The sequence below is a fragment of the Danio rerio genome, chromosome 20, assembly GCF_052040795.2.
Source record: "Danio rerio strain M-AB ecotype USA chromosome 20, GRCz13ab, whole genome shotgun sequence".
Taxonomy (NCBI): Eukaryota; Metazoa; Chordata; class Actinopteri; order Cypriniformes; family Danionidae; genus Danio; species Danio rerio.
In genome coordinates, this window is record NC_141040.1 from 1,875,688 (window position 1) to 1,896,653 (window position 20,966).

The 20,966-nt window shown below is 38.1% G+C and overlaps 1 protein-coding gene across 8 annotated transcripts in view; it reads left to right on the top strand.

Annotated features, from left to right (window-relative positions):
- Positions 1-20,966, top strand: part of lama2 (laminin, alpha 2) — a 262,814-nt gene that overhangs the window by 19,889 nt on the left and 221,959 nt on the right. For all 8 annotated transcript variants that reach the window (XR_015945529.1, XM_087296269.1, XM_087296270.1 and 5 more), the window contains 1 exon segment: positions 17,802-17,972. Coding sequence is in view for 7 of the 8 variants with exons in the window: in XM_087296269.1 (XP_087152395.1) it covers positions 17,802-17,972 (171 nt within the window). In the remaining variant the exon portion in view is untranslated.

Here is a 20,966-nt window from a genome sequence, read left to right on the forward strand (position 1 = left end):
AGCGGGTCCAGGCGGTTAGAGGATCAGTAGACTGCTTCAATCTTTCACTCACTTGTACTTAGTCATTTTAGCGAACATCTCAGATACTGTTGGCTGGTTCCTGTTGGTTGTGTGTCTTTTTACCGACGCCATTATAACGACACAGATCACTGCCTATTCACGAGTCCCGCAGAAAAGTGATTGACCGGTTGGCAATTATGTGTGTAACTTACCTTTATTCATTTACTGTATGATTTGTTTATGAGTAAAACAAAGACCATGCAGGTCAGGTAGTTTAAACGGTAGGCTACAAATAATTAATTTGTTAATTAATTAATTAATTATTCATAATCGAAAATCGAATCGAACCGTGACTTTAGAATCGAGAATGTAATCGAATCGAGGATTTGGAGGATCGTGACACACTTACTAGGAACTGCACAATGTTTTCAAGACACACAGAGAGTTGCTAAGAATTTGACTGGTGCATATTGAGAGGAGCGTGTACAATAGTACGATATGCGTCGTTTGGGAAATAAACTATGTTTTGACGAGTGTCTCGCGAACACTGTCAGAGACTCCCTCGAATATGTAATTGAAACAGGAGAATTCCATTCCTTTACACATGCTGTTGTTCGTTGTAACACCGAATTGCTGAACTATGTTCGTAATGATAAACAAGCAATCCTAATTGACTAATGAGGGAAATTTTAGGATTTCTTATAGGCCTGTGCCCCCCCCCCCTGTTTGCAGTAGGCAGAGATCCAGCTTCATGGTTCAGTCTGTCTAAATAAATCAGACTATAAGCGATTGCCCATGGGCAAAGATGGCAGACGGCACACTTCCGGAAGAAACCAGCTGAGCATCGGTTATTGAGATGAATGGATATGCGAAAGCAAAGCTCTTTCCCAGTATATTAGGCCTGTTTATTACACAGGAAACAATTACATTTGACCAGCTCCAGTGTGTTCGCTTCCTGGAGAAACACTGCAATTGTCTTTAGTGTTTGGCCTTCAGGAAACCTTTAGAGTTTAGTATAACAGCGTTATGAAAGTGCTTTCTGAAGGACTACTAGCAACAACATAAGCTAGAGACATTAGTAAACACATTAGCTAACAACGCATACGCACACACGCAGATGCACACACTATACAAACATATATGCATGGACACACATGCACACACACATATATGCATGCATACACACATGCAGATGTACACACTATACACATACTGATGCATGCACACAGATACACACACACACACACACACACCATACACATATATATGCATGCATACACACACACATACATATGCATGCACACACATACACACACACACACACCATACACACACATATATGCATGCATACTTTACACACACGCAGATGTACACACTATACACATACTTATGCATGCACACAGATATACACACACATTTATGCACGCATACACACACACACAGATGTACACACTATACACATACTTATGCATGCACACAGATACACACACACACACACACACACCATACACACATATATATGCACACATACACACACATACATATGCATGCACACACATATACACACACACACCATACACACACATATATGCACACATACACACACGCAGATGTACACACTATGCACATACTTATGCAAGCACACAGATACACACACACACACACACACACACACCATACACATATATATGCACGCATACACACACATATATGCACGCATACACAAACGCAGATGTACACACTGTGCACTTGCATGCATACACACAGATGTACACACTATACACATACTTATGCATGCACACAGATACACGCACACACACCATAAACACATATATATGCACACATACACACACATACATATGCATGCACACACATATACACACACACACCATACACACACGCATATGTACACACTATGCACATACTTATGCATGCACACAGATATACACAAACACCATAAACACATATATATGCATGCATACACACACACACACACATACATATGCAAGCACACACATATACACACACAATATATACACAAAAGAAATATATATATATACTGTTTATACATGCATGCACGCATACAGATGAACACACCATACGCACATACACCACAGATACACGCACACACACACACAATACAGACACACAGGTGCATACACGCACACTCACTCATACACACACACACGCACTTGCATACACACTCACTTATGCACACTATACATAGACACACACATGCACACTTACACACACACAGACGCACACGCAAATACACGGACAAACACACACACACACACACTCACACTTACACACACTTGATTTACTGTCATCAGCGCCTCTGGAACAGGAGTGTGTGGTCTCGGATACAGAATGGCTGGCTTCAGATTTATCACCTGTAATGTTTCATCCAGCATGTGTGTGTGTGTCGCTGTTTCAGAGTCTGTTTTCAGAGTCGTACTGCAGCATGTGTGTCATAATGACAAAATTATACCACAGCATACAACATCACAGCAATAAAACACATTCTGTGTCTGTGCACTGACGCCAAGTGTTTCCCATTAACATGAATGAAGTTTTTGATAGTGGCAAAATAGCAGTGTACACTGGACTGAATTATAATCTGTATGTAAATGGCTGGGTGGCACGGTGGCTCAGTGGTTAGCACTGTCGCCTCACAGCAAGAAGGTCGCTGGTTCGAGTCCCGGCTGGGCCAGTTGGCATTTCTGTGTGAAGTTTGCATGTTCTGCCATGGGTTTCCCTGCGTACTCTGCTTTCCCCCACAGTGCAAACGCGTGCGCTTTAGACTACCTGACTAAGTTTTGTTGTTGATCTCAGCTGTAAAAGCAACAAATAAAAATTTAATCATTTGGAAAAGTGGCAGAAGGTAATTTTTTTTTTTTTACACCATGAATCATCTGTTGAGCTGCACCCTAATCATCACAAATACTGCAGAAGACCTACTGGAACCAGCATGGAGCCAAGATTCTCACAGAAATCAGTCAAGATTGGTGAAGGAGAAATCATGGTTTGGAGTTACATTCAGTATGGGGAGAGATCTGCAACATCAATACCCTGAGGTATCAAGACATTTGTGCTGCCCTTCAACAGGATAGCGCTCCTGCTCATACTTCAGGCTCCACATCAAAGCTCCTGAAAGCAAAGAAGGTTAAGGTGCTCCAGGATTGGCCAGCCCAGTCACCAGACATGAACATTATTATGCATGTTTGAGGTAAGATGGAGGAGGCATTGAAGATGAAAGAGTCTTAATGAAAGAGTCTGGCAAAGAAAGCGTTCTTACAGGACTCCCAAAGTCAGACCTTACTGTCCTAAGTGAAGTTTATTCATAAACTAATTATGAGAGGATCACGTGCTTATGATTGCTTGCAGTCGGTCCTGCATTATCCAGTTTATGATTCACCAATCAGATGATTCCTAAAACACAATAAATACTCTAAGTTTCATATCACAGCCATCTTCGAAGAAGAATCCCCCCTTCCACCTCTACTATGGGTGGCACGGTGGCCCAGTGGTTAGCACTGTTGCCTCACAGCAAGAACATCACTGGTTCTAGTCGTTACCAAGCCAGCCAACGTTTTTGTGCGGAGTTTACACCTTCTCCCTGTGCTCAAATGAGTTTCCGCTGGGTTCCCCAGTTTCCTCCCACCATCCAGAAACATGCAGCTTAAGTTAATTGACTAATCCAGCACCATAGACATGCTCCTAGTCAGTAGTTATCTCGTGAGAGCAATGACTATCTGTTTATTAGCTACAGCAGGGGAGTTCTCCAGATCTACCTAAGCTCAAACTCCCCGCTCGCCTTGCAAATGAGAGGGAGCCCTGGGCTTGAGGATCTTATGAGCTCAGGGCTCTCTCCCAGGACAGCATGCCAAACACTCTTTATAATCAATTATCAGCTTATCAATTATCAATTCAACAAAAGAAAGTGAATGAAATGCCTGGTCAAACACTCATACTCCTGCTTCTGTTCTAGATGCTTTACTGCAACACATTTCCAGCATTTACAAAGTACGAAAGAAAATTGTGACAGATGCTATTCCTAGATATTAAGCTGTAAATAATGTGCAGTATTCTTCTGAAAAGGGTTTGTTGTGCATCAACAGAAGTCTCTCGGCAGTGGTTGTGAAGTAAGTTTTTTTCCATATGGCAGAGCTGAGGCTCTTTATAAAATGATCACTCTCATGGTTACGGCTCTGAGGTGTGCTGCTGTGTGTGTGTGTGTGTGTGTGTGTGTGTGCAGTTTTTTGCTGAATTTACAGCAGCTGGCCGTTTCTATGTCACAAGCTATGTTTACAACCAAAGATGCGAATTAGACTTAATGTGTAAAACTGTAATGTCGCATAAAACATTAGTGAATAATGCAGTGTTTCTATTTAATGAGGAACAAAAAAGAACAATATAGGCACTTCCTGATAAACTGGAGCCAATATTTTTCAGAGAAGTGTAGTTTGATGTTTTTGGAGAACCCACTGTGGTGTTGTTTCATCTCTATTAAACGATTATTTGTGTTTATGTCTGTGTGTGTGTGTGTGTGTGTGTGTGTGTGTGTGTGTGTGTGTGTGTGCGCGCATGCATGATTGCATTTGTATCAGTCTTTATAAATATGTTTATGCAAGTGTATGTGTCTGCGTATAAGTATGTGTGTGTTTGTATACAGTGTATGTAAATGTCTGGTTTCAACTGTACATATAAACATAGACAGGAATGCACAAAGGCACATAACCATTTAAAAAACAAGTCAGATGTTAATGTGACTAAACTCTTTCTCTTTTAGGTAAGTTAGGATGATCACGTGTTTCTGTTCTGCCTAATAGCAGAGTAATGAGAGAGAGATTGTTTGAGATATTGTTAAAACTTTTATTGAAAGTCAAGTTTACACACAATCAGATTATTCTGCCTCTGGAAAAGCTCAGATGATGATGTCGAGGTTTTGGAAGTTTCTGATTGGCTAATTGACAACGTTTGAGTTAATGTGAGGCACAACTGTAGAATAGTATTGAAGGAAAAGCTCAAACACACTGCTTCCTTGTGTGACAACATGGGAAAATCAACAAGCCAGAATCAACAACAAAGCCAGATTACCATTAGCTGAATTACACTGGGAAAAAGACTCATGTTTGGAGACATGTGCTGTGCTCTGATGGAGCTAAGGTGAACTGTTTGGGCATAATGAGCAGCGTTACATTTGGAGGACAAAGGGGAAAGCGCACAAGCCTAGAACACCATCCCAACTGTGCAGTATGGGGGCGGCAGCATCATGTTGTGGGGCTGTTTTGCTGCAGGAGGGACTGGTCCACTTCACAGCATAGATGGCATCATGAAGACAGAACATTATGGAGAAATACTGAAGCAACATCTCAACACATCAGCCAGGACATTACAACTTGACCACAAATGGCTCTTCCAAACAGACCATGACCCTCAGCATACTGCCAAATTAGTTCAAATGTGCTTTAAGGACAACAGAGTGAATGTTTTGGAGTGGCCATCACAAAGCCCTGATCTCAATCCTATAGAAAATTTGTGGGCAGAGTTGAAAAAGCTTGTGCGAGCAAGACAGCCTACAAATCTGACTCAGTTACAGCAATTCTGTCAGGAGGAATGGGCCAAAATTCCAGCAAACTATTGTGAGAAGTTTGTGTAAGGAGAAAAAACATTTGACCAAAGTTATACAGTTTAAAAGCAAAGTAAAAAAAAAAAAATACTAAGGGAATGCGTGTAATACTTTTTTTTTTTTTTCAAATGTAAATCATTTAGGTAATCCTAACGGACCTAAAATAGTAAACGTTTAATATGATTTGCCATCAGACAACCATGTTAAGTTCCTTTTTTTAGAGTGTATGTAAACTTCTGCTTTGTATGTGCATATGTGTAAGTGTGTTCACAGCTGCAAGTGTTTGTGTGTGTATAAATGTGTGTGTGTGTTCACAGCTGTATGTGTGTTTACATGCATGTATTGCTTCACTTGCAGAAATTCTTGACCTGATTGTCCCGAACCCCAAGCTTAAAAAAAAGCATGTCTAGACAGTTTGTGTGGTTTGTGTGTGTGTGTGTTTGCGGTTGTAATCTGCGTGCTTGTTTCCTGTTTATAGGAGTGCGGATGGTGTCAGGAGCCCCAGGGGGAGTTGTTAGTTCTGTTTCCTTCCCAGTCATATCATAAACCCATCAAACTATGGAACGTTCAAATAAAATAAAACAGCCAGTCTCATTCCTGCGAGATATCGTGCTCTCTGCTGATGTTTCTTCATCATTTATTGTGTGTGTGTTTGTTTAATCTCATGACCGTTTGTTTGGCTGCACTTTCCTTGAAAACCCAAACTCTCTTTCCTTCAGTGTGTGAAACGGCGTTATCTACAGAAGCGCTTTATCATCTTCTCCGGCAGCTCAAACTAAATATTAGATGAGCTGGTTGCTGTACATGTTGTTTTAGAAATAGATCTGCAGTTAAGTTTGAGTTTTTGTTTGTCTGTGGATGTGTGTAGCAACTCATATTGCAATAGCTAACCCAGGCTCAATCAGATTATGTACCCATATATACATTTCTGGAGAGCACCAAAACCGTCCCAGGAGCTGCTTATATTTTCTTGCAGTTTAAGTTTTCGTAAATCCACTAGAGGGCGCTGTGTTTGCTGTTTGAGATCGCAAGTTTCTCTCGCGAGTGCCATTCACGCCTGCTGTTCTCAAATTTTTAGAGCTATATTCATTATGCAAATTTCTGAACATTATGTATGGTTACCACTATTTGTTTATTGCATTTATACTGTTTACAATTAAAGGATTGTTTATATTGTTATTGTATGCTTTAATTATGCCTTTGCTTTTTGCTGACAGATTACGTGGATATCTGGGTTGTGAAGAGGGAAAGAGAAGGAGTGATACAGTTTTTGATCATTATTCCATATTTTATTGTTATTTAAAATATAAAAAAGATTGAAGAACAAATAAAAATAAAAGAAGAATATAACGACAATGAGTTTGTCAGACTGGTTATTATAAGGATCATATATTTCAAGCATGGTTAGTGGAGTGCCATTATAACTAGTCCAAAACTGTATCACTTCAAAATAATTATTAAGGATACTGTTATAAAATGTATGACTTATTTATAATGGCTTTATGACAATTTTGTTTATGACAGATATGACAGACAAGTTTTGTTGTCTTGATAATGTCAAAAACAGAAAGACAAAAAAAGGGTGTGATGTATTTTTTACGTCAATTTGTCATAACAAACAATGGCTTCTTCCTCTCTTTCTCTTTCTTCTTCTTCTTCTTCTTCTAATAATAATAATAATAACAAAATTAATAATATAAATAATAATAATAACAATAATAATTATTAACTACTACTACTACTAATAATAATAATGATAATAATATTAATAATAATAATGAGTGATAACAATATCAATAATAAAAATAGTTATAATAAATAATAATAAAATTTTTATATAGAACTATCAATAAATATTAATAACGATAAACAAATAATAATAGTAATAAACATTAATAATAATAATAAAATTAATAATAATAATAATAATAATAATAATAATAATAATGAACATTAACAATAATAATAGCAAACAATAATAATAATGATAAGGATAATAATAATAATAATAATAATAATATTTATTAATAATCATAAAAAATAATAATACTACCACTACTACTAATATTATTGTTAATAATAATAATTAATAATATTTATAAATAATAATAATAATAATAATAATAATAATTATTATTATTATTATTATTATACATTTTAATAATAATAATAATAATAATAATAATGATAACAAATAATATTTATTATTTAAAAAAAATAATAACAATAATAATAATATCCATAATAATAAAATTAATAATAAATAATAACAATGAACTAGTGCTGAAAAGTATCAGATATCGCAAAAGCACAAAAACATTGATTCACCAGATCTATTTTTTAAATTGCTTTTAATCAATCAATCAAATAAACAACCGACCAAACAAACAAACAAACAAACAAACAAACAAACAACCTACCCACTATTCCATATTTTAAATAAACAAATAGATACAACATGTAAACATGTAAAGTGGTGCTGTTTTTTTGTGTTTTTGTAGAAAGAGGCAGAAATATTCTTCAGCTTTCATTACTCATAAAAGACAAATCAAATCAAATGAACTGTCAGAGTGCTTTACACTTAAATTGTGTGTGTGTGTGTGTGCCTGTGTGTGTGAGTGTGTGTGTGTGTGTGTGTGTGTGTGTGTGTGTGTGTGTGTGTTTGTGTGTGTGTGTGTGTGTGTGTGTGTGTGTGTGTGTGTGTTTGTGTGTGTGTGTGATGGTTTCCTCAGATTGATGTCCGTGTGTGTGTGTGTGTGTGTGTCAGCTCTGTCTGATGACTGATGTTCATGTTCGCAGAAGCCGCAACCTTGACTGCAATAAAGCCCAGAGCTGCCATCAATACACACTCACATCCACCCAATCACACTCTGAACAACATCCTTCCACACACAACAAGAAAATACAGTTGAAATATTTAAAGACAGAGTGAAATGTTGATCATAGAGATAATGATGCTATCTCTGAAGTGAGTATGCCACATTTTATAAACAATTCAAAGCACTTTATATAAAACATGATTACAGGGTGATGTGATTGCCAGCAGTGGCAGGTATTCCTCCCAAACTACGGCTCTCAGAACTCTTTGCACTCATCACATCTCTGTCATAGCTGACACACACTGCTGAAATTCATGAGCGCTGATTACATGGACTATATACTGCTCTCGTTCACATACACATTGCTGAGTCTTGTTTCCCCATGTCTAGTCTTCCCTAGACTAATGTTTTGACCGTGTTTACCGTTTTTGATTCTTTGCTGACTACATATGTTGGCTTACCTTTATGCTCCTGTTTTTGACCATTGCCTGCACGACTTCTCTTTTATAAACTGCATGTCCCGTCGTGCACGAAGAATCAGAAAATAATCATAACAGAAATATAAGCGATTAAAACAACAACAAAAGCAAAACAGCAATCTTATGTACTCTCATTATCCCAAATGTTTGTGAGAATATGCAAACTCCACACAGAAACGCCAACTGACCCAGCCGAGGCTCGAACCAGCTCGGCCTTTTTGCTGTGAGGTGAACGTGCTACCTATTGCGCCACCGCGCAACCCTTAGAAATACTAATAATCAGAATTTTACTTTAACACCCGCCAAATATGGGAAGATTTCCACTCTGGCGGATAGGACAGCCGCTCCCACTAGCCACTTTGGCTGGTTGGAAAAAAATTTACATTGTAGTTTTCTTAAAGCAGGGTTCGACAAAAAAGATGGCCCAAAATGTGATCATAGTATCGAGAATCAGCACACACACATGTATATATGTATATATATATATATATATGTATATATATGTATATATATATATATATATATATATATATGTGTATATATATATGTATATGTATAAGTAAGTTTCCATTCAAGCAAAGCATATGCGAGAGGAGTAACATATCTGAAACCTCCGAGCACTTAGTATAGCACTTACAGTGGTCAGTGTGCCAATGAACCACTTTTAGTGCTATTTAGCACTTTCCTAGTAGTGTGAGACGTGTCTTTATATGTTCAGGGTTCCTGGTTTTGGTGAAAGCCTGGCAGCAGGATAATGCGCTGCGTCTGTCAACTAGTCTTTTAGTGAGCGTCAGTGAAAATCCCTCAGCAGTAATCTGTCCTGCTGGTAATGAATGCGTGCTTCTCTCTGTCTTTCTTTCTCAGGATTAGACTTGAACTATTTGTTTTAGATGCTAACATTGGAAACTTTAATGTGACTTCTTAATAGTTCATGGTCTGTTGAATTAGAAAATAACACTCATCGAGGTGGTGATGGAGACCAAAAACAGTGGTTGTTACACCTCAGGTGTGCATTATTTACCGTTAACTCATTCATTCATTCATTCATTCATTCATTCATTCATTCATTCATTCATTCATTCATTCATTCATTCATTCATTCATTCTGGCTTAGTCTCTATTTCAGAGGTCACCACAGCGTAATGAACCACACACTATTCCAGCATATGTTTTACGCAGTGGATGCCCTTTCAGCTGCAACCCAGTACTGGGAAACGCCCATACTCTCTCACATCCACAAACACTCATTCTCTATAGGCATTTTAGCTCATCCAATTCGCCTTTAGTGCACGTCTTTGGACTGTGCGGGAAACCGGAGCACCCGGAGGAAACCGGGGAGAACATGTAACGTATGTAACGAGTGCTTATTTGAGTTACTGTTGCCTTTCTATCAGCTGGAACCAGTCTGGCCATTCTCCTCTGACCATCAACAAGGCATTTGTGCCCACAGAACTGCCGCTCACTGCATATTTTCTCTTTGTTGGAGCATTCCGTGTAAACCTTAGAGATGGTTGTGCATGACAATCCCAGCAGATCAGCAGTTTCTGAAATACTCAGACCAGCCCGTCTGGCACTAACAACCATGCCACGTTTAAAGCCACTTAAATCACCTTTGTTCTTCATTCTGATGCTCGGTTTGAACTGCAGCAGATCGTCTTGACCATGTCTGCATGCCTACATGCATTGAGTTGCTGCCATGTGATTGGCTGATTAGTAATGCTCATTAATAAGCAGTTGGACAGGTGTACCTAATAAAGTGGCCGGTAATGAGTAATGGGACTTTGCATTAACAGAGTTTGCAGCAGATGTTTCCAACACATTGTAAAACATCTGAAATGTTGTTTTGCTCACTTCTGAACTTCTCAGCCGTCAGTCTGTCATCACAGTGCTTCAGTATTATTATTATTATTCTATTATTATTCCCTCCTGAACTGTCTTGAGCATCATATTTTTTCTAGCTGCTGCCCAATTGTGTGGGAAAAGCACAACCCTGGCAACACTGTCCCCATGAGAAACAGAGGGCTAAAGTGCACAAAATGGTTGTCCCTTCCTTCTCCAGTACACAATTTTTGAAATTGTTAAGCGGACTTAATATTGAGCATGTCAACAAACACTACTTAAAGCCCCACAGAATCTCACACACACAAACACACACAGTGACTGGTGAGTGTCTGAACAGGATGTCCTGATGGTAATTTAACTCTGCTTATGTCCTGTTAATCTCTCATATTACACACTAAAGCGTCTGTCCTGCACTTATAATGAAATCAAAACAGAGAGATGTGTGTGTGTGTGTGTGTCAGCTCCAGCACAACCAGTGCAAGCCCGCTTTATAATAATAAACAAGTGTTGAAGAAAAGGAAGGAGAGGGGGAATAAAAGCACGTCCAATTGCAAATGACAAGAGTCATTATCCTCTATTAAGGAAGTCATTCGTCTTTAAGTGCCGTTCTGTGTTTCGTCGCCATGGAAACATAGCGATGTTTTGTACAGAATGACAGCAACAAAGGTGTGTGTGGAAGAAGACGCGCACACATACATACTTGTACAGCTGTCTTTTTGGGGACTTCTCACTGACGGGATGATGTTTCTACTGTATTATATTCTTTCATTCTTTATTTTTGTTTGAATATTTCTGTATTTCTCTCCCCTCCCCCAACCCTTCCACTAAATCCAAACCTCACAGCAAACAATCTGCACTTTTACACTTTCAAAATACTTCATTGTCCTCACGAGGACCAAAAAATGTCCCCACAAAGTCTAAATTGACTGGTATTGCTATATTCGTGGGTACATCTGGTCTTCCCTATAAATAAGGAATACAAGGCACACACACACACACACACACACACACACACACACACACACACACACACATGTTTGTTTTTGTGAAAAGTGGGGACATTACATAGGTTTCCATTCATTTTATGCAGCCCAAACCGTATATTATATTGCCCTCACCCCACCCCACCCCTAAACCCAACCATCACAGGAGATTGTGTGCAGCTTTACTCTCTGATTAAACTCATTCTGTAGGATTTATAAGCATTTTGAGAAATGAGGACGTCACCAATGTCCTCATATTTCACCTCCTTTTTGTAATACCTGTGTCATACCCATGTCATTATACAGATTTGTGTCCTGATATGTCACAAAAACACGTACACACATACACACACACACAAACAGCCTGTAAATCAAAATTTTAGCATACTTTATTCTATCCAATTTATGAGCTTTATTCCTTATGGGGACCAAAAAATGTCCCCACAAGGTCAAAATTGACTGGTATTGCTATTTTTGTGGGGACATCTAGTCTTCCCAATAAATAAGGAATGCAAGGCACACACACAAACACACACACACACACACACACACACACACACACACACACTTCTCATAGACGTAATGATGTTTCTACTGGGCAGACTGTATATGAAAATTTCAGCATACTTTATTCTGTCCAATTTATGAGCTTTATTCCTTATGGGGACTAAAATGTCCCCACAAGGTCAATAGTTACTGATATTGCTATATTTGTGAGGACATCTGGTCTTCCTTTTAAATAAGGAATACATAGTACACAAACACACACACACACACACACACACACACACACACACACACACACACACACACACACACACACACACACAGACTGTAAATCAAAATTTCAGCATACTTTATTCTTACCAATACATGTGATTAATTCCTTATGGGGACCAAAAAATTCCCCACAAGGTCAAAATTAGCTGGTTTTGCTATATTTGTGGGGACATCTGCTCTTCCCTATGAACAAGGAATACAAGGCAGGCACACACACACACACACACACACACACTTCCCATAGACGTAATGAGGTTTCTACTGTGCAGAATGTATATAAAAATTTCAGCATACTTCACTCTGTCCAATTTATGAGCTTTATTTCTTATGGGGACCAAAAAATGTTCCCACAAGGTAAAAATGTACTAGTATTGCTATATTTGTGGGGACATCTGGTCTTCCCTATAAATAAGGAATACGAGGCACACACACACACACACACACACACACACACACACACACACACACTTCCCATATAGACGTAATGATGTTTCTACTGTGCAGACTGTACATCAATATTTCAGCATACTTCATTCTGTCCAATTTATGAGCTAATTCCTTATGGGGACCAAATAATGTCCCCACAAGGTCAATATTTACTGTTATTGCTATACATTTACTCCTTACAATGTAAATGATACAAAACACAGCCTCCATAACTATGAGTTCAGTTTTCAGGTTTGATTCAGAGGATTTGTTGTTTTTCGATGTGGTTTTTCTCTTCTGGAGACTCGCTCTGCATTATTTCTTCCAAGCAGGGATTTGTTGGTGTGAGGTGAAACATTTGTAGGCCTGAATCGACAGCTCGGCTCGACTCTGTTCTCAGTGTGATCAGAAATGCGCAGAGCAGTGAGTGAGCGATGGAGAATTCATCTTTTGAAAGGCATGTCAGTGGACCTGCACCTGACGCCCGGCGCCGCATGAAAGAATAATTAGTTTTGTCAAGCTGAATGAAGGATCAGGCGTATCAGGACATGAATGAAGAAGCAATGAGCGCTGATATCGATCCCTGACCCTGAGCTGCGTGTCCTTTTCTACAGCTCGGTTCCTTCTACACTCATACAAACACACCTTTATAGTCATTGCTTCTTGGACTGATAGTTATGCTACTCTAAAAAATGCTGAGTTTTATTATTTTTTTATCCAACATTGAGTCAAATATGGACATTTGAATTAAAAAATGTGTTGTAAAGGTTCGAAACTGAATTGTTTTACATGTTAGTACCAGTGCCTTTGTTTTAAGCACATTTATGGCCCGTTTCCACTGAGTGGTACGGTACTGGTCGGTATGGGTCACCTTTATCAGGCTTGCATTATTACTGCCTAAAGGATACCAATGGTACCCTTTTGGTGGGCGTAGTGTGTGACAGAACGTTTAGTCGATTTTATTCTCGCTCGAGGAAATCCCACTCAAAGTAAAACTGTACGGGTTATTCACATTTGGCGCCCACCACTCAGGGAATTTGGGATGATCTGGCCCCCTCCATTCAGGGAATTCGGGAGGATCTGGCGCACCATTTGAGGGTATGAGAGGGCTGTGGCGCACGCCATTTGGAGGATTCATAGGAATCTGGTGCCCACCATTTGAGGAATTCAAAGGGATCTGGTACCCACCATTCGGAGAATTTGGGAGGATCTGGCATCCGCCTTTCGAGGAATGTGGGAGGATCTGGCGCCCACCCTTGGGGGAATTTGGGAGGATCTGGCACCCACCATTTGAGGCATTGAGAGGGATCTGGCACCCGCCATTCGGGAGATTCAGAGGTATCTGGCGCTTGTCATTCAAGAAATTCAGCGGGATATGGCGCCTATCATTCAGGTTATTCAGAGGGATCTAGTGCCTACCATTCAGGGAATTCAGAGGATTTAATAGATGTAACGATGGTGGTGTCGACTGGTGGCAACGACTTTGTTGACTACTGCTGGGAGCCGTTTTGTGAGTGGCAAGCCCCACAGCTGCCAAGTCTTGCTGTTGACTGCCCCGCTTAACCCGCTTAAATTTATATATAAATTTAGGGGTTTCCTCCACCCCGCCTACAGTGAAGGGCGACCCACAGACCAGCAGAGCCACGTCCAGGGCTTGCTGGAAAGACCCCTAAGGACCATAATGGATTAAGGTGGTCCTAAATGGTTCCTTGAGTCAGTTGTAGAGTCAATAATATGCAGTCCAGGTTTTCAGTTGTATGAATGTCCAGAAAAGAATTTACATGGTTCTCGAGGGAATTCATATCTTGCTTTAACTTGATAAGACGTGCTGCTGGAGCCATCTGTAACATCAGTGAGATGCTGGACAACAGATCTGGGGATCCACATGCAGTATATTTAAGAATAGTCACCAGGCAGGCAATGGTCAACAAGTACAAACAGTAGCAAAAGGATAATACAGAATAATAGTCAAAAATCGATACAGGCGGTGAAAACAATGGAAGCAATAAAACAAGGCAAAGGGTCAAAACACAGTTAAACAAAACAAGACAAGACAAGCAGACGTGAGTTACAGGTTAAAAAGACTCAGCAAAGTGTGCGTGCAAGAGTGGTATATAAATAGTTTGTGTAATGAGTACTTGATCAGATTCCAGTTGTGTGTGAACAACTGAGAGAACTGCGGAGAACTGGAACAGGTGTGTGTGAGTTGCATGACGGGATTTGTAGTTAATAATGTGACAGAATTGTAGTCCAAGTGATGGTGATTGCAATCTGCAATTCTGGATTGCTAGTGATCGTAACAATGCTCAACATGCAAATTATAACTGAGAACGCAAATACCATCATGACGTAATTGCTGATTACTTCTTTTTATTTTAATGTTGTCCATCACCTAAAAAAATCAATAAACCTTTTTCAAAAGAGCAAAAAGCTGTTATTTAGACTCAGGGGTCAGAGCAAACCGTGGAGAGAAAGTCTGAGGATCTTACCGTATTGTTACACAGTAAAACAGATGATGAATTGGTTTGTTAAGCTCCAGTTTAAAAACATCCAAGCTGTAAGCTGTTAAGGTTTCCTGGGAAAAATGCCCCTTGTTATGCTTAACAAATGTGCGCCATATTGAGCGTAATACCCGTTTGATTGTGGACGTTCCAGAGGCAGCTGCTGAGCTTAGATGTGTTCACCGCGAAAAGACTTTATCCCTGCAACTAAACAGCAGAGCTAGCTGTAGCATTCGGAGAATTTACTTTAACAAGCGCAGGGAGAGCCGGGCTGACTGTGAGGAAAAGGAGAACCCTGGTTTTTGTCTGAGAGCACATCTGGAGCAGCAGCTGGGACTGATTTCCTCAGATCAAGCCGACTGTGCATGCTCTTTTAGTGCATAAACACACTACAGAAACCCCAGCTCAATATTGATGATATCCACAATCAAACTGCGCTGTAAAAATGTTCATGTTCTCTCAACACAATTCGATTAACTTAATTGTTTTTTTTACAAATTTAAGTTTTAAATCTACATTGTAAAAGCACTATACAAATAAAGCTGAATTGAATTGTATTGAATTGAATAAGTGGGTTGAACATAAAACAATTGAGTTCCCCTCTAAAAATCAAAAAGTCCCTAATACCTAAACCCAACTACCCTCAAAACATGATTTTTGCATCTTGTTTAAACCACTTGAGCAGGTCCAGAAAATATTCCTTCTATCTTGTGCTGTTGCTTTTATTTAGAGCACGACTTAAATCAGCCTTTAGGCTTAGTCACACTCCTGTTGGTGTCATCAATCTGGCAACCTGTGTGTGTGTGTGTATTGAACCAGGAGTGCAATACCTAGTTCACCCACTGGGTGTCACACTTACATACTGCACCTTTAATGTAAGCGCGTAATATTTAAGACCTTTACTAAGAAAAACTTTGCAAACAGACTGCCCGAATTCAAGAGCCCAAGCAAAGGGAACGTGAATCACAACATTTGTACATTCAAAATCCAAAACAGCTCATGTCAAGTCGATATCAGCTGTGCTGATGATTATTGGTCACACTTTAATTTAGTTTACAGGTCACACTATTAACAAACTATCAACTAAGACTTTTCGCTCAATAAACTGCTAATTAGCTGCTTATTAATAGTAAGGTAAGTAGGCGGTGTGTAAGATTAGGGATGTAGAATAAGCTCATGCTTTATAAGGGCTAATAAACAGATAATATTTTAATAATACACAGGTAATGAGTAGGATCTGCGCGCGCAGAATTCCACAGATTTTCCGGAGATTTTGTGCAGAATTCCGCAGATTTCTGCATTTTTTTTTAGCCCATTATTAATTCTGTTTATTTGCTTGAGTAAATGTGTTAATCTAAATTTATTCGATTTTTATTCAGTAATTTATTACTTTTTATTTAATAAATTAAGGTTTTAGTTATGATACTCCGCTGGATACTCCCAAAATAATTCCGCAGAAATCCGCAGATTTTTACCAAAATTCTCCTCAGAAACAGCAAAAAACGTCCGCAGATTCCGTCTGGCCCTGGTAATGAGCCAGTATTAAATAGTGTGAATTGTTACTGAAGTATAATGTCCAGGCAGGCCTATTCATATTAATTCTATAAACTGCATGAAAAATATGAATGATGTTGTATTATACAGACTCTCTGAAGAGGATCTGAAGATGTTGCTCCATATATATCTGTCTATGTGAATCCTGGGAAATCATGAGAAGAGCTTTAATTACAGAAGTGAGGAAAAGCACAAAGCATGCAGGATCAGCTCTAGTTTCAGATCAGCCTCTGCTGTGCTGTTTTGATGAAGGATGCGTTTGATGACAGGGAGGTTTTGAAACAAGACGCATTAAATCTTTGAATTAGAGCCGCTTTCATGTCTGTCGTTACTGAAACGATCCTTTTGTTTCAACACATCGTCCTCGGGTTTGCTCTAATCAGACTTTCCCCATGAATCATTTCAGCATGTTTGGCTTTAATCAGTAATCTTATTTTGAACTTTTAATGCAGACAAAAATGATGTATTGATTAATTCATGTGTGATTCCAGAACTGCGTGCACACTTTACACAAAACAGTTTGAATAAAAACAGAAATTACATCAGGTTATCGCTAAAATAATGATGTTTGGAAGTGTATTCAGGGACATTTTGTCTTGAAAATATTTACTTAAACCCCCCCTCTATGCCTATTTCATTCTCATACATTCAGATTCAACTATTATGAAACTATTTGGTCTAATTTTCATGTTTTGTGTGTGTCTGCCAGAGCTGTTTTGTTCGGTTTCATCTGTAGAAGCTCTGTCTTTAACCGTGTGTGTGTGTGTGTGTGTGTGTGTGTGCAGGTCTTTTCCCAGCGGTGCTGAATCTGGCCTCCATGGCAGAGATCAAGACCAACGCCACATGTGGAGAAACAGGTCCAGAGATGTACTGCAAACTAGTGGAGCATGTGCCAGGACGTCCCGTCAAGAACCCTCAGTGTAGGACCTGCGATCTGAACAGCGATTATGATTACGGTAAACACACAAACACACATAAGCATGTTTGTTTTTGTGAAAAGTGGGGGACATTACATAGGTTTCCATTCATTTCATACTGTCCAAACCGTATATTACATTGCCCTCACCCCACCCCTAAACCCAACCATCACAGGAGACTGTGTGCAGCTTTACTCTCTGGTTAAACTCATCCTGTGGAATTTATAAGCTTTTTGAGAAATGAGGACGTCACTAATCACCTCATATTTCACCTCCTTTTTGTAATACCTGTGTCATACACATGCCATTATACAGATTTGTGTCCTGATATGACACAAAAACACGTACACACACACCCGGAAGCCGCTTCGCGTGACGTCACACTTAACAAGCGGATATCACTGTATATATTAAGGAAACCTACTGCTAAGTTTTACAGTTTTTTTTACTGTTAACATCAACATTGTGCACTACCTGACAAATTAAGTTTTAGGAACAACACATAAGTTGACTTCTAGTTGATCATTTGGTGTCAGAAGTGGCTTATATGAAAGGCAAATGCCTCTAGATTATGCTTATTTGAACCCATGCTTAATATGTTTATTTGAGATCATGCCTTGATTATTACTGATTTCATTAGTACAGTAATGTCTGACTCTGCTCAGACTAAAGTCTCATCACTGAACAGAAATAATGTCCAGTATAGAATATAAAGTCCTGCTGCAGTGGAGACAGAATGAATATTGTGTCTGACTCCATCATGAGCTTGGAGGACTGCATCCATACATCTCTGCACTGACTCACATCACTGATTAATAAAGTCATCTGGAATGAAGAAGAAAGCCTTCAGCAGGACTCCCAGAGCTCATCAAGACTCTTTGGATTCATCTTCAACACCTCCTCCTCCATCTTACCCCAGACATGCTCAATAATGTTCATGTCTGGTGACTGGGCTGGCCAATCCTGGAGCAGCTTTGCTTTCAGGAGCTTTGTGGAGGCTAAAGTATGAGGAGCGCTATCCTGCTGGAGAATTGTCCCTCTGCTGTGGTTTGTAATGTAATGGGCAGCACAAATGTCTTGATACCTCAGGCTGTTGATGTTGATCATCCACTCTGCAGATCTCTTGCATGCCCCCATACTGAATGGAACTCCAAACCATGATTTCCCCTTCACCAAACTTGACTGATTTCTGTGAGAATCTTGGCTCCATGCTGGTTCCAGTAGGTCTTCTGCAGTATTAGTGATGATTGGGATGCAGATCAACAGATGATTCATGGGAAAAATCCACCTTCTGCCACTTTTGATCAACTAGATGTCAAGATATTATTTGTTGCTCTTACAGCTGGGATCCACAACAAGACTTTTGTCAGGTAGAGTAGTTCTCAGAATAAACAATGAATAGGTGTGTTGAAAGTGTATATTTGGTCTAGTGCGGACTATTAGTAATTTAGGAAAGTATCATCATCATCTCTTGTGATATCAAACACACACACACACACACATATTCAAGCATTCATTTATACATGCAAATCATCTTCAGCGAGGCGTCTGTGGATTTGAGCAAATATATACGGTTCAGATGAAAATAAATAAATAAAGATGTTCGACTAAGAGAGGAATGAGTGTAAATGTCACAGATTGACCGCTCGGCTCTGAACAGAAGATACACTCTTCAAAGCTTCGCAGTGCTGCTGGAAACTAGAGCAGATGGTGTATGTTAATATTTTAAGTTTCGTATTATTTGTGATTTATTATTCATTAAATACAGAAGCCCTAGAGCGTGACATCACATCCTGTTGTCAATGTTGTTGTCAGTTTCAGTAATTTTCCTCTGTCTGACAGTCAGCGTCGCGTTCATTTAGGTCATTTTCAGAGTGTTTTGGAGCAATGATTTCTGAGGGTCTGCGGTTATTATAATGTAGACGTGTGTGTTCTTGTGCCATTCTCATGGTAGGTGTGATCAACATGTGTATAAGTATGACAGTCAGAATTAAGAGGGAAAGCTATTACTAAGCAGTGTTATTGTGTTATTAATATTGTCATCAGATAATAGTTTTTACTAAAAGTTTGATTTAAATGTTTACATTTTCCAATGTATTTATTTATTTATTTATTTATTTATTTATTTATTTATTTGTTTATTTATTTTTTATTCATTTATTTTTATTCATTTATTTGTTCATTCATTCATTTATTTATTTTATTTTTTATTCATTCATTTATTCATTCATTCATTTATTTATTCATTTATTCATTTATTTATTCATTTATTCTTTTATTTTATTTATTCATTTATTTTTTTATTTTTTTATTTTTTTATTTTATTTATTTATTTATGTATTCATTTTTTATACATTCATTCATTCATTCATTCATTCATTCATTTTGTTTTTGTTTATTTATTTATTCATTAATTCATTCGTTCATTTATTTATTTTTTTAATTTTTTTATTAATTAATTTATTTTAATTTATTTATTTGTATTCATTTATTTTTATTTTTTATACATTAATTAATTCATTCATTTATTTTATATGTATTCATTTATTTACTTGTGTATGTATTTATTTATTTATTTACTTATGAATTGGTATATTTATTCATTTATGTAATTATGTATTCATTCATTCATTTATTTATTTATTTATTTATTTATTTATTCATTCGTTTATTTACTTATTTACTTATTTATTTACTTATGTATTTGTTTAGTTGTTTATATATTTATTTATTTATTTACCCAATGGTGGATTAATAGTTTTAATTCAATTACATTTTTAACCTAATTTTTAGGTTTTTCCATACTTTGCCCCATATTTGGGTTTAAATAACCCAGTATTTCTTAGAGTGTTTGAAACACCAGGGTAAACTACAGTATGGTAAATTAATTAATATTGTATAATGTATTTGAAGTAATCTAAAATTATATTATAAATTCTCTTCCATTTAATGGTAAAACATATTTTAAATTCACTTATTTTTCATTTATTTAGCAGTTTAGAACATTACAATGCTATTACGCGAGTACGAAGC